General features: G+C 41.4%; 1 protein-coding gene across 2 annotated transcripts in view; it reads left to right on the top strand.

Annotated features, from left to right (window-relative positions):
* The window catches only part of MTM1 (myotubularin 1), a 100,871-nt gene that overhangs the window by 18,405 nt on the left and 66,525 nt on the right, over positions 1-15,941 (top strand). The window contains exons 2-6 of one of the 2 annotated variants that reach the window (XM_040323799.1): positions 2,578-2,650; positions 5,844-5,913; positions 7,833-7,927; positions 12,984-13,094; positions 14,347-14,448. In XM_040323799.1, coding sequence (XP_040179733.1) covers positions 2,588-2,650; positions 5,844-5,913; positions 7,833-7,927; positions 12,984-13,094; positions 14,347-14,448 — 441 coding nt within the window. In that variant the 5' untranslated portion in view covers positions 2,578-2,587. Of the gene's footprint in view, positions 1-2,577; positions 2,651-5,843; positions 5,914-7,828; positions 7,928-12,983; positions 13,095-14,346; positions 14,449-15,941 lie in introns of those variants that run through there. The other variant, XM_040323800.1, reaches the window with a different exon arrangement.

Below are 15,941 nucleotides of genomic sequence, written 5' to 3' on the forward strand. Positions count from 1 at the left end.
AAAAAAAAAAAAAAAAGAAAAGAAATGTTTGAGCTGGAGCTCAAAAACGCAGCGGTAACGTTTTTGAGCGTTTTTGTGCGTTTTTAAGCGCTTTTGAGCGTTTTTTAACGTCTGGCGTTTTTACAGCTCTACTCTGGAGCTTCAGAACGCCCTGGTCCTGCGTTTTTTTTTTTACAGCTCAAAAACGCCTATGTGGGCATGATGCCATAGAATAACATGGACAGGCGTTTTTAAGCTGTAAAAAACGCTCAGAAAAGTGGCTGTAAAAACGTCAGTGGAAATGAAGCCTTAATGTGGCAAAGATCTCTTCTGGTTTGGCAATTCATAACTTGGAAGCAGTCCCAGGCAGGGCCTGTGTTGTCAGATTTTGTTTGCATCAAACGGATTTTAAAATCCTACACCGATTTGAGAATGCAAAAGCCGCTTGACGCAAGTCAGGAGGCCAACTGCAAGTCTAATGCACCTGTCGTTGACTTCTGAAGAAGATCTCAGATGTGTTTTATATTGATGCCATTGATGAAACCCATGGTCCATGATTACCGCAGGCCCCCTACTATGGCTTTTCTTTGATCATGCGATATTCTAAAATGATAATTTTTGTATCTTGCTGCAGTCTCATGTAATTTTTTAAGCAGAGTTCCACCCAAAAGCGGAACTTCCACTTTAAGTACTTCTTACTCCCTTACAGAACACATGCAATTTTTGGGGGGGGGGGGGGAGCGAGTACCTGGTTTTGACAGGTACCCAGCTCCCACTTCTGCTCTGGTCTGCCTAGTCGACTCCTCCTCTCCTGCTAGGCCCCTCCCTCCCTGCAATCTTCTGAGACAGATCACAGGTCCCACAAGATTGCACAGCCATTCACGACACGCAGGGTGCACCCAGCTGTGAAGCTGAAAGCTGTCAGTCAGGTGCCCGCATCCCTGGACTGTGGTACAGGTGAGTGTGTTTTATTAAAGGGTTACTATAGCAAAAAATGTTTTTGCTTTAAAATTACAAACCTGTTATAATTGCCTCCACTGCGCAGTTCATTTTGCACAGAGTGGCCCCGATCCACGTCTTCTGGGTCCCTCGGCGGCTGTCTCTGGTCCTCCCCGCAAGAACTCACCACAGTCATGCGAGGGCGCTCGCATGGTGGTGAGTACTTGCGGACGCGCTCCCGCAATACAGTGAGCGCCCATAGCCACTCACTGTATCACTTGGCCCCGCCCCTCAGCGCGCTGCGTCACTGGATGTGATTGACAGCAGCGCCAGCCAATGGCTGCGCTGCTCTCAATCCATTCGCTCTAGCCAAGGCGGCCAGGCTGAGCGGCGAAGAGGATTTTGGGACCGAGCGCGGGACTTTCGTGGGGTCAAGTAAGTAAAACTGGTGCTCGGGGGGGGGGGGGGGGGGGGGCGACGCCATCAGATGTTTTTTCACCTTAATGCATAGTTTGAATTAACCACTTCACCACTGGGCACTTAAACCCACTTAAAGCGGAGTTCCGGCCACAATTTCACTTTTTAAATATAAATACCCCTGTAATACACAAGCTTAATGTATTCTAGTAAAGTTAGTCTGTAAACTAAGGTCCGTTTTGTCAGGTTGTTACAGCATTTAGACACTTTATAAAATAAAGCACCCCCCCCCCCCCATGATTAGGGCATGCCGCCTCTTATGGCTCAGGAGGGGGGGGCGCTCGCCCGTCCCCACCCCCCTTTCCTGACCAGCCTCGGATAAGCCCCGTTTTTTCAGCGTAGGGGGGTTCCCCTTGAAATCCATACTGGACCTAAGGACCCTGATATGCTCCTAGAGGGGGAACCCATGCCGTTTTTTTTATTTAAAATTTGGCATGGAGTTTCCCCTCCTGGAGGCGACTTCAAGTCGTGTTGTGGGTCGCGTTGTGATTTATACTCAAGTCGTGTTCAAGTTGCCTCCCAAAGTCGCGCTGAAAGTCATGTTGCCCCTGTGTGAACCGGCTCTTATTTGTCTATAAATCTTTCTAAGTTGTCCAACATTTCTGCATTTCACAATATAGAACATAGCAAACACCTGTGTAACCTGTTTTTACGCAACTGAGCTGGCTGCGTTTTCTCTTTAGCAACAACAATGCGTCACCATGTCCAGTTGTAGTTTTCTTCTTCATTGCTAGTCTGAAATGGGGCAATTCATTTTGATTGTATTAAATACCGGTATACAGAATTTCTCCTACTTCCAACTAGATGAGCAAGTAAACCCGTTTTAAAAATAAACTTTCTAATTTTGATATGTTTTTCTGCAATGTTCCCCAAGAAGCGTTGACTGAAGTCTCCTTAGTGCTCTGGTTTGACTTGGTGACATTTAACTTTAGTACATTGTAATCCAGTAAAAGATCCATTCTTCACTCTCCTCACTACTGTACTGTAGTATTTGAAATAAAATCCTCTGCAGACGGGGTTGTTAAGTAGTTCTGTTTATTGGAAGATTTCCTTCTCATTCCCAAGTGATACCTGACTGTCAGCAACATTTCTCTAGAATACTCATCAGTAAGGAATTGTCTGGTGTACAGTGTCTTCCCATCAAGTCTAAATCCTTTTTCTTTTCTTTTCTCTCACCTAAAGATTCCTGATCATGGCCTCCTCCTCGGTTCCAAGGTTCACTTCAAACTCCTTGGAAACTGCCTCGATCCGAAGGGTAAGTCTTAACTCGCAGTTAATGTTTACATCCGAATGTCTTAGAGCACTCTCTCTTGCAGAATGTGAGCTATGCAGAGGTTAGTAGAAGGATTACACAAAGCTTTGAAATATTCAACACCAAGACTACATATTGTATGTAGCAATGAGCTATCGCACTCACTAATAGTGGCATGGATTGTTTGGTTGGCCCAAGATGTGTTAATCGGAAACTATTTTACAGTATAATTGGGGGCATTGGTGTGTTTTTTTTTTTTTTTTTTATTTATTCGGATTTTGGGTTGTGAGGGAGTAAATCCATGGTCATGTTTTTATTGCTGCCTGTGTGCCTATTAGATCGCTCCCTCTAATCGATCAGACCAGAAATGACAGGGAAAATGGTGGTCCGACCAAAATTTCAAGCTGCCACCAGAACAGCAATAGAGGGAACATTTTGCAATGACACGTGTTCGCATGATAACTGTTTAAGAGGGACTTTGCCTCAAATTGAAAAAAACATCCTCTGGTATCCTGGTAAAGTGCATTAAAGTGGAGGTTCACCCGGAAATTTTAATTTTTAACATTAGATTGATGCTCATTTTGTCAAAGGGAATCGGGTAGTTTTTTTTAAAATCGAAGCTGTACTTACCGTTTTAGAGAGCGATCTTCTCCGACACTTCCAGGTATGGGCTGCGGGACTGGGCGTTCCTATTTGATTGACAGTCTTCCGACAGGCTTCCGACGGTCGCATCTATCGCGTTACGATTTTCCGAAAGTAGCCGAACGTCGGTGCGCAGGCGCCGTATAGAGCCGCACCGACGTTCGGCTTCTTTCGGCTACTCGTGACGCGGTAGATGCGCATGTCGGAAGCCTGTCGGAACAATGTCAATCAAATAGGAACGCCCAGTCCCGAAGACCATACCCGGAAGCGGCGGAGAAGATCGCTCTCTAAAACGGTAAGTACTGCTTAGATTTAAAAAAAACTACCCAATTCCCCTTGACAAAATGAGCCTCAATCTAAGGTAAAAAAATAATTCCGGGTGAACTCCCGCTTTAAGTGTAGGTTCACACTGACTGCAGGTAAGAAATCTGAACTCGCACGATTCCAAACTGGCAATGCAGTCTGACTTTGGGGGGTGCGAGTTGCTGCACAGACAGATGTCTATTCAAGTCGCCCCTGAAGTACAGGGACTACTTTTTGGCAATCAGCGCAGTGCAGCGCCGCAAAGTCGGCGTCGCACAGATTCGGGCGGTGCTATTGCTGGCAATAGCCACCGACTTGGCACGATGTGAACGTGGGCTAAACCCTATACATGACATATCTAAAGATGTAAAAGTAAAACATCTGCTTATGATTGCAAACACAATTTGACCCCATTCATATCTCAACTCAAAGCTCCAAAATGCTGGAGGAGAAAACAATTATTCTCTACAGAGAAGGTTCAAGTCTCCTGAAGCCAAACCCCTAAAGCTTAGAGTTCTGGAGCTTTTTTATTTTTTTGTAGCTTGAATCGGGCTGATTGGTGCGTTTTTGTTCCCTAGAAATGCATGGAAACGCTTAATTGAGTGTTTTAGCATGTTTTGTTGTAATTAAATAAAAAAAAAAATAATATAAATAATAAAATTACCCTAACACCAACCCCAACTTAAATATTATCGCCTAATCTTAACCCCTTATCCTAAGAGCCCATTCACACAGGTCCGACTTTGGATCCGATTCCAAGTAGCCCCAAGTCGCTTCAAGTCTCGCTGCATGAAGAAATCAATGTAAGTGAATGGAGTCGTCTTAATGCACACTACTGCAGTCGCTCCGACTTCAAAAAAGGTTCCTGTACTACTTCAATCCGACTTTTAGGCGATTTGTACCCTATTGATTTCAATGGAAGTCGCCTCCAAGTCGGATCCCTGTTTATAGTGAGGCAACTTTACAGGAAGTCGCCCCAGTGTTAACCGGCTCTAAGACAAACCCTTCCCTCCCACAGAGCTGGTATTTGGTATGAATCATGAGGGGGAACTCCACGGCAAATTTTAAATAAACCGGCATGGGTTCCCCCTCCAAGAGCATACCAGGCCCTTATTAAAGGGGGGCCCTGGATTCTGATAAGCCCCCGCTCGCAGACCCCGACAACCAACGGCCAGGGATGTCGGGAAGAGGCCCTTGTCCCCATCAACATGGGGACAAGGTGCTTTGGGGTGGGGGGGCCTCCCTGCCCCAAAGCACCTACCTCTCATGTTGAGGGCATGCGGCCTGGTACGATTTAGGAGGGGGCGCTCGCTCGTCCCCACCCCCTTTCCTGACCGGCCGAGCTGCGTGCTCAGATAAGGGTCTGGTATGGATTTTGGGGGGGAACCCATGCCGGTTTTTTATTTAAAATTTGGCATGAAGTTCCCCCTCCTGAAGGCGACTTCAAGTCGCGCTGTAAATCATGCTCAAGTTGTGTCAAAGTCGCGCTAAAAGTCGTGTTGCCCCTTTGTGAACCGGCTCTTAACCTAACACCTAATCCAGGGGTCTCCAAACTTTACAAAGGGCCACTTTATTGCCCTTCAGACTTTGGGAGGGCCGGATTGGGGCCAGTAAGATGGCCTCAGGGTTGGTGGTCAATAGGAAGAGTAGTATTCCCCCTATTAGGAGGAATAGTATCCCATCATTGGTATCGGAGGATAAAATAGTGCCTTATGTCAGTGGGAGGAATTGTGCCCCAAGGGCCGGATAAAGGCTAGCAAAGGGCCACATCTGGCCCTCAGGCCGCATTTTGGAGACCTCTGCCCTAATCTAACAAAATAAATGCATAATAATAGTAAAAAATAAATAGATTAACCCCTAACCATAACGTTAAACCCCTTACAAAAAATGTATGAATAATAAATAAAAGTGAAAGTCTCCAGTATTGTGTTAGTAATGTTCCATTGTGTTGTGTGTTTTTTTTTTTTTTGTTATTTGTTTTTAACTTTGGCTTCATAATACAGACTGTGTTATCATACAAACGTGTATCTAAATCCTATGACATGCTAGTGATAGTGCTGCTGATGGTAACTTGCCAGTGTCTGGCCAAAAACAAACCACTTGCATTTTTCTTTTGATGCTGTCCCTGGCAAGTAGAGCCCAGCAATAGGGTTGCTAGTGTGTCGTAGGCCTTTACACACATCTGCCATTCCATCTACCTGTTTAAAATACGTTTTTTTTTTTTTTTTTTTTTTTTACATTTATGCACCAGCCAAAAGATGGTTTAAACCAAGAGCCCAATGACGAAATCCCCCTTCTGCCTGGAGAAGCACTTGTGACAGGTGAGTTTGTACAAAAAGGCCATGTATGCATTGAGTTTAGTCTCCTCCTAGAAATATGAAAACTTAGCTGTTTGTTATATAATAAGTTGCTGTGCTTTTCTTGTAATTCAGTCCAGCCTAGGCTACTTGTCTGTATTTTTGTCCAGCCAAGAAAGCATCCTAACAAGATTGTAGGGCAATAATCTATTTTACCGGAGTAGTTGGCATCCTTGGTTAGCATTCAGTTTCACATGACATTTGTAATTGTTTAGTAGCTTTAAACTAACCTAAGTTGGTATACATATTTTTTTTTTTGTAGATAAGGCAATGTAATTGCATACTGCTTACTAATTACAAATGTCACTTTTAGCGGAGTATGCAATTGTACTGTAGTTTTTGTCTTGCAATCTTCTTCTGCAGTCAGTTCATTTTATTGAGGCTACATTGGCCAGGCACTGATGGAAATGTGGCAGGTTCAGCGGGGACCACATGAATTTCGATCAGTGTGTTTACATCCCTGCTCGACAGAAGCAGTGCTTATTTGGTCGGCGAAAATATTTTCTTCTACTAAATTAACACTATTTCAGTTGATTTTGAAATGCAACTAAAATGGCATTTTAATCAAGGCTATGACTAAATCAACATTTTACATCAAAATTATTACTGCGCTACCCTAAAAAATAAGTAGGAAGCATCTATTAAGTGGCTGAAAGAAATTAACAATAACGAATAGTTTAGAGTGTGGTGTTTTTTTTTTTTTTTTTATATATATATATTTTAAAGTTGCACTTTTGTTTTGTCAAAAAGCATTATGTTTATGAAACTTTGGTTTTATTTATGACCTTGTATATCTCGCAGGCTAAATCTGTGTCTAGTGCATGTTCAAACCCTATACCATAAATGACATGTTATTCGATTTTTTACGCCAGGAAATTATTATGGGTTTGGCAATTCTAGAGAAATTCTTAAATAATGCATTACAATTTAACTAAACCCATTCGATTTTAGTAGACTAAAATGTACTAGAGATTTTAGTAGACTAAAATACAATAAAACGGCATTTTAGTCAAAAGACTATGACTAAAACTTAATAGAACTAAACACTGAACTGAAGTTACATGGTTACATATTGCATATAGTAGGTGAGGTTGAAAAAAGACGCAAGTCCATCAAGTTCACCTACTATATGTAACCACTTGCCGACCAGCCGCCGTCGTTATACGGCAGAAGCTCGGCATGATCCCATGAACCTTCGTAGCTGTACATCGGTCTATGCGCGTGCCCGCTGCATGGGGGGTGCCAATGCTCGTGACCGACGGTCGCAATGACCGTCGGCCATGAGAGGCAGAATGTGTGTGTGTGTGTGTGTGTGTGTGTGTGTGTTTGTATAAAATATATATATATATATATATATACACACATCCCTGTTCTGTTCTGTTCAGTGAGGAAAGACAGATTGTGAGTTCCTATTAGCTAGGAACTACGATCTGTCATTTCCTCTAGGTCAGTCCCACCCCCCCCCTACAGGTAGAAACACATGAGGGAACACGGTTAACCCGTAATAAGATACGAAAAAAGAGATAACCGCTCAGGGAAACCAGAGAGCCGAACCATGGGTGCAGGCAATGCAATGATAATGCAAGCTTGAGGAAAGAAAGGCTAGGACAGCCGCACTCCAAAAAAATCCTGGTTTATTAAAAATTGGTCACAAAACAACATGCCACGGCCAAAAAACAGAAAAAGCTGACGTTTCGCACTATAACTCAGTGCTTATTCATAGCTAAAGACAGGGGATTGTTGTATAAAGTTTAATTTACATATGGTGTTACTTTGATGTTCTGTCACTGGAAGAAGCATGTTCGCGATGTACCTTCTGCATCATTGGTTTAAACCAAATCCATAATTGCCTCTGATGTACTGTGTTTTTCTTTTTTTAACAGATAAAGAAGTCATTTACATGTGTCCCTTTAATGGTCCAGTAAAAGGGAGGCTATTTGTCACAAACTATAAACTGTACTTCAAAGGTGAGGAGCCGGTAAGTTAAAACCACCATTGCCAACCACCATACAACCATGCTGCAACATCTTGCATTTGTTGTGTTATTTTTTTCTTCTTCTTCCTTCCCTTTTTTTTTGTGTTGATTTGGCAGGCAACCATTCCCTTCAAAGCCATAATACAAGAACTACACTATTCTTCATTTGGGACAAATGTGTTGTGTAATCACTTTTGTGGCTTTCTAGGCACATCCAAGTATTGAAGGTCACAAAATGCTTACCTTTGGCTACATAGTTAGTCAGGTTGAAAAAAGACACATGTCCATCCAGTTCAACCATAAAAAAAAAAGAAAAAAAAATATCGTACAATCCAATATACCCAATTCTATACTCAGTTGATCCAGAGGAAGGCAAGAAACCCCAGCAGAGCATGATCCAATTTGCTACAGCAAACTCTATAAATGTTAGTACTCAGTTATATTATGTACATTTAGGAACAAATCCAGACCTTTCTTAAAGCAATCTACTAAGCTGTTCAGAACCACCTCTGGAGGGAGTCATTTTCACAGCTCTTACTGTGAAGAAACCTTTCCGTATTTGGTTAAATTGATGGGTACACAATTGCTGTGTATAGCATAAGGAAATGTGGTGGGAAACTGTTTACCCAGCTTACTTTTGTTATGCCCTGTACACACGATCGGTTCATCCGATGAAAACGGACCGATGGATTTTTTCATCAGATATCCGATGAAGCTGACTTTCATCAGTCATGCCTACACACCATAAGTTAAAAAAACGTTTGTGTCAGAACGCGGTGATGTAAAACACGACGTGCTGAGAAAAATGAAGTTCAATGCTTCCGAGCATGCGTCGACTTGATTCTGAGCATGCGTTGATTTTTAACCAATGGAATTCCCCACAGACGATCGTTTTTTCTATCGTTTACATTTACCATCAGATAATTTTAAAACAGGTTCTACGTTTTTTCACCGATTGGGGGGGGCAACGATGGGGCCCACACACGATTGGTTCGTCTGATGAAAACAGTCCATCGGACTGTTTTCATCAGATGAACCGTTCGTGTGTACGCAGCATACGAGATTTACCTTTCTGTAATTTATTTTAATTGAAGCTATGCAAATAATTCTAAAATTACAGCAAAGTGCTCTCTGACATTCTTCTTGTCCATAATATTGGTTACAAAAAATATATATATATTTTTTCCACAAAAAATATACTAATACTGTCTTGGTGTAAACTGGGTATCTAGGTTTTTTTATTTTTTTATTATTTATTTTTTGGCATCCATGCCTTAGTGCAAACCGCCTTTTTAAGCAATATTATTTTGTTTTTCTGTTGCTCACCTGGGTATTCTACCAATAAGGGCACTTCAAGTTGCAGGCTGACAATGCAGGGCCGTTGCTTCACAATTGGCTGCAGCTTTATCAACCTGGCCTGTGTTTTCCTTCAGCTGACTATCTGATAGACCTGACACACATGGCAGGTTGACATTGCTGCACTGATTAAAGGGGTTGTAAAGGTTCGTCTTTTATTTTCTAAATTGGTTCCTTTAAGCTAGTGTTTCTCAATTCCAGGCCTCAGGCTCCCCCAACAGGTCAGGTTTTCAGGATTTCCATTATTTTGCACAGGTGATTTGATCAGTTTCACTGCCTTAGTAATCACCACAGCCTTTTTATCTGAGGGAAATCCTGAAAACCTGACCTGTTGGGGGGGCCCGAGGACTGGAATTGAGAAACACTGCTTTAAGCTAATGCATTGTTGGTTCACTTACCTTTTCCTTCGATTTCCCTTCTAAATGTTTTTTTTTCTTTGTTTGAATTTCTCACTTCCTGTTTCTCCTCAGTAAGCTTTCCACCATCCAAGCGGTGGAAAGTCATTTAGAACAGCTTACTGACCGCATTACTGAGGAAGAACAGGAAGTGAGAAATTCAGACGAAGAAAACAAATATTTAGAAGGGAAATTGAAGGAAAAGGTAAGTGAACCAACAATGCACTAGCCTAAAGGAACCTGTTTAGAAAATAAAAAATGAACCTTTACAACCCCTTTAAGCACAGGGGCTTGGCATCACCAATCTGCAACAGGAGGTGCCATTCCTGGCCAGATCTTCAGGTAAAAAGTTTGCAACAGGTCAGTTATTTGTTTAAAAAACTCCAGTGAAACGTAGCACCAAACAAACCAAGTAGATACATTTTTAAAGTATACGTACACCCTAAATTTAAGTCAGTTGACTGAAAAATATGTATCTGAGACCTTATAAGTAGTAACTAGTTGGAACTTCCAATATTTGCAACAACGACAACCAAATACCTATTGTAGTTGCTGATCAGACCTGCATAATGGTAAGCAGGTCAATAAATGGCGTTTCTTACAATGATCCTTCAAACATTGCAAGGTGTCCAGGCCCTGAGGTGGCAATTGGCCCTTCTCCACTATATTGCCCGGATGGGATAAGGTGTTTGTTTTGTTATGTGCAAACATAGCATATTGTACTTTTTACTATGCAACCAACACGCCCCATCTGTCCATTTAATGCATTACTAAACCTTCCTATCCTTTTTAGCCAAGGAAGCTGCCATCTTGGCCTCTGTTTGTTTCTTTTGCAATTGTCATGGTGGTGCACATGTAATCATTTGACACCAGCCATTTGATGGTTCGACCGTTTGAGAGCCCAAGCAAATGTGACAGTTGGCATTCCTGCCATTCCAGAAATATACCAGTTGTTTTTAAACCATAAAGTTGATGGGTTTAGTTTTGGCTTTAACAAGTTTCCGATACTCATGTGAAACTTTTGAAAAGTATTGAGCAAGCCGAAGACTGGTAGATAGAACATTAGACCCCTTTCACACTGGGGCGTTTTTCTGGCGCTTTTGGGCTAAAAATAGCGCTTGCAAAGTGCCTCAAAAAGTGAAGATGCGCAATGTTATATGGAGTATTTATGAAACTAGTATAGCTGTCTTTACTGTGAGGGTGACCTTTTATGGAGAATAAAATTATTTTGCAATATACAGTGCATGATATACAACTATGTGTTCTGACTAGTTTCTTATCACTGTAAAGAAAATCTCTCAATTGTGATGTTTCAGATATTGGTGATATGTGACCCAGGTTGATGCTTTCCAAATTATTAAGAGTTAAATGGGTTGTAAAGGTTTGTTTTTTATTTTCTTAATAGGTTCCTTTAAGCCAATGCATTGTTGGTTCACTTACCTTTTCCTTCGCTTTCCCTTCTAAATGTTTTTTTCTTTGTTTTCTTTGTCCGAATTTCTCACTTCCTGTTCCTCCTCAGTAAGCTGTTCTGGCTGACTAAACCCCAGCCAGAACAGCTCGGATGATGGTGGCAAGTTTACTGAGGAGAAACGGGAAGTAAGAAATTCAGACAAAGGGAAAAAAAAACATTTAGAAGGGAAATCAAAGGAAAAGGTAAGTGAACCAACAATGCACTAGCTTAACCTCTTGACCACCGCCCCATGTCAAAGACATCCTCTTTTTAAAGATGGATATCTCGGTAACGGCAGCAGCTGCTGCCACAACCGAGATATCCATCTCTTCAGTGGGCGGTCCTGTACACCATAACGGCGGTCTCCATGGCGGATTCGCCGTTATCGGTGGCGGGAGAGGGCCCTCCCGCCGCTCACCCGTGCCCTCCGCCGCTTACCGGAGCCGCCGGTAGCGGCGGAGGCGATCGGGTCCGTTCGGCAGCTGACTGGGGTTGCGAGTGAGGGAAAAATGTCCTTCAGCCGTCCCCATAGCTCCGCTCTGCTGGGCGGAAGTGACGTCAAAACGTCAGTCCCACCCAGCGTCTTAAAGAAACATTTTTTTTTTTTTTTGTCATTTGAAAAAATGACAGTTTCAATTTTTTTTTCTTTTTTTTTTCTTTTTTTTTGCATTTAAGTCTAAATATAATATCTGGTGTCTTTTTGACCCCAGATCTCATATTTAAGAGTCACAAAATATTCCAACTGCACACCTTCCAGGAAAATGGCCAATAAGTAGAAGGGTGCTGAAACGATCACCAGCTGGGAACCGGAAAGCAAATCATGTACACATAGTCGCCAGCACACCAAGGATCATTTAAAAAACGTCCAAAAATTTTATGCATAATAGCGATCCAAAAAGCAACGTTTCGAGGTCACGCAGGACCTCTTCGTCAGGCAAAGACGAAGAGGTCCTGCGTGACCTCGAAACGTTGCTTTTTGGATCGCTATTATGCATTAAATTTTTGGACGTTTTTTAAATGATCCTTGGTGTGCTGGCTCATATTTAAGAGGACCTGTCATGCTTTTTTCTATTACAAGGGATGTTTACATTCCCTGTAATAGGAATAAAAGTGATAAATTTTTTTTTTTTCAGTGTAAAAAATTATTAACTAAATAAAAATAAATAAGAAAACAAAAAAAAAAAATGTTTAAAGCGCCCCGTCCCGACGAGCTCGCGCACAGAAGCGAACACATACGCGAGTAGCGCCCGCATATGAAAACTGTGTTCAAACCACACAAGTGAGGTATCGCCACGATCGTTAGAGCGAGAGCAATAATTCTAGCCTTATACCTCCTCTGTAACTCAAAAAATGCAACCTGTAGAATTTTTTAAACGTCGCCTATCGAGATTTTTAAGGGTAAAAGTTTGACGTCATGCCACGAGCGGGCGCAATTTTTAAGCGTGACATGTTGGGTATCATTTTACTCGGCGTAACATTATCTTTCACAATATATAAAAAAATTGGGCAACATTTATTGTTTTGTTTTTTAATTAAAAAAAGTGTTTTTTTTTTCCCCAAAAAAATTGCGCTTGTAAGACCGCTGCACAAATACGGTGTGACAAAAAGTATTGCAATGATTGCCATTTTATTCTCTAGGGTGTTAGAAAAAAATATATATAATGTTTGGGGGTTTTAAGTAATTTTCTAGCAAAAAAAAAACAGTTTTAGTCTCGTAAACACCGAATCTGAAAAACAAGCCCGGTGGGAAAGAGGTTAAAGGAACCTATTTAGAAAATAAAAAACAAACCTTTACAACCCCTTTAATCGTCTGATAGAGATGGTAGATTTTATTCATGTTGTCTCTCTTTTCATATAGGAGCCATTAATAGCATTTGAAGTACCCCTTGGTGTCATAGCAAGGATTGAGAAGATGGGCGGTGCCACAAGCAGAGGAGAAAATGCCTATGGTCTAGATATAACCTGCAAAGTAAGTACATTATGCTGTGTAAATTCTGTGTTTGAAGCCCAACTCCAGGTTTCTGTCCCCAATTAAAAATAGTTTGTATGGGCCAAGTGGATCCAAACAACAATTGCTTTCTCTTGCCGATGTGCCTGCTGTTGGCACTGTTTAAACTGTGTAGAGCTGTGTTCTGGCAGCTGGACACGGACTTCTGTCTCGTTCTGGAACAAAATTAAGTCGGCTTGAGCACAGCCATCCACAGAAAGCTTTGTATTTTCTGAATGAATATAAGGATTCCTTATTGACGGAGGTAGACAGATGGCTGGATGACAGAGGAAAGCTTCCTGTGAATGGCTGAAGGCAGGTACACGCGGACTGGTTCAAGAGAAACCGGCCGACATTCCTATCCTGTTTCTTATCCTAATTACATAAGGGATTTTTACCTTGATGCAAAGAATGCTTTTAGAACCACTTTAAAGTGGAGTTCCACCCATAAATATAACATTACATCAGTAGTTTTAAAAAAAAATCATTAGTCCTTTACGAATTTTTTTATTTTTTTTTAGATGCCTTCAAAGTGTTGTTGCTAGGCAGAATAGTTCATCTTCCCACTTCCTGCACCTAGGTGCGTAATGCTTCCCAACCTACACCGTACAGACTCCTGGGAATGTAGTGGGTGTAACTTTCCAGGAGTCTGTGCACTCCCCAGTCTCAAAGAATCATGTGACTTGGACAGCACAGGTGCTGAAACCTGATCTGACACTGCTTGTGCAGCACTGAGCATGTGCAAGATTTGCAAGGCTGAAATCCAGGAAGTCATACAGTCTGGCTTCATGATGCCCACACTTAAGATGGCCCCAGTCAATTTCTATTTTATAAAGTGTCTAAATGCTGTAACAACCTAACAAAACGGACCTTAGTTTACAGACTAACTTTACTAGAATACATTAAGCTTGTGTATTACAGGGGTATTTATATTTAAAAAGTGAAATTGTGGCTGGAACTCCGCTTTAACTGTGTTAATAAAAATAGATTGTGTAGCACCAGAGGCGATTCAGTTCGCATGTGCTGCGCTATATAAGTTTTTCACTCACTCACTCACTCACTCATAATGATTTTCAGTTCATGCTAAAATAAACGTGGTGTGGCAGCTTAAAAAGTGCTGTATTCTGAAGCCTTACCTTTTTAATGTTATCCGTATAAATATACCAGGGTATTTCCATGTGTTTTTGTTTCTGTGCTATTTTAAGGCTTCTGCATCTTTTCCCCCCAAATCTAGGACATGAGGAACCTGCGTTTTGCTCTGAAACAGGAAACGCATAGCAGAAAACAGATATTTGAGGATCTAACGAGACATGCCTTTCCCCTGTCACACAGCTTGGTATGTACATTAATTCTTAAACCACAATTACGTTTCCGATGAATTTTCTGCCCGTTTCTGTGAATGCCATTTTTTTCAGTTACTTTGAAAGTACTTTGCATATATGTGTTTTGATTAAGAATTTCATTACCTTTTTCAGCTTGACAAAATATGCTATTTTATTATTCTGACAAGCCGTGTACATTAAAAATAAAATAACCTTTCATTGTTATCATTTTAACAATTTATATATGAATGTTGTCAATTATAAAAAACAAAAACAAAAAAAAAAAAAAATTTGGTTGAATTTTAGCGTTTTCAATACAAAAATATAAAACTCAATTGAATGAAGAAAGAAAGGGGTAGTATAAACAAACATCTCCGTTAAGGGCATAAATGGTCTCAGTACAACAATTTAACCACTTAAGACCCGGACCAAAATGCAGCTAAAGGACCTTGCCCCTTTTTGCGATTCGGCACTGCGTCGCTTTAACTGACAATTGTGCGGTGGTGCGACGTGGCTCCCAAACAAAATTGGCGTCCTTTTTTTCCCACAAATAGAGCTTTCTTTTGGTGGTATTTGATCACCTCTGCGGTTTTTATTTTTTGCGCTATAAACAAAAATAGAGCGACAATTTTGAAAAAAATGCAATATTGCTATAATAAAATATCCCCCAAAAATATATATAAAAAAATTGTTATCCTCAGTTTAGGCCTATATGTATTCTCCTACCTATTTTTAGTAAAACAAAATCACAATAAGCGTTTATTGGTTGGTTTGTGCAAAATTTATAGCGTTTACAAAATAGGGAATAGTTTTATTGCATTTTTATTAATAATTTTTTTTTTTTTTTACTACTAATGGCGGTGATCAGCGATTTTTTTTTTTTTTTTTTTTTTTCGTGACTGCGACATTATGGCGGACACTTCGGACAATTTTGACACATTTTTGGGACCATTGTCATTTTCACAGCAAAAAATGCATTTAAAATGCATTGTTTATTGTGAAAATGACAATTGCAATTTGGGAGTTAACCACAGGGGGCGCTGAAGGGGTTATGTGTGACCTGAAGTGTGTTTACAACTGTAGGGGGGTGTGGCTGTTGGTGTGATGTCATCGATTGTGTCCCCCTATAAAAGGGATGACACGATCGATGCTGCCGCCACTGTGAAGAACGGGGAAGCCGTGTTTACACACGGCTCTCCCCGTTCTTCAGCTCCGTGGACCGATCGCGGGACTCCATCGGCGATCCGGTCCGCGAGTCTCCCGGTCACAGAGCTTCGGACCGGGTCGGGGGAGCGCGCCCGTGACCCACGGCTGGGTACTAGTACAGGACGTACCTGTACGTACATGTGCCCAGCCGTGCCATTCTGCCGACGTATATGTGCAGGAGGCGGTCCTTAAGTGGTTAAACACCATATCTGGTGGGATAGTATTAACTAGATCACAACACTGCACAGCCCAGGAACGCAATATCGGAAGTGCAGTAGTAATAGATTTTTTTTTGTCAGAC

Source organism: Rana temporaria, chromosome 9, assembly GCF_905171775.1.
Source record: "Rana temporaria chromosome 9, aRanTem1.1, whole genome shotgun sequence".
In the NCBI taxonomy this organism is placed as follows: domain Eukaryota; kingdom Metazoa; phylum Chordata; class Amphibia; order Anura; family Ranidae; genus Rana; species Rana temporaria.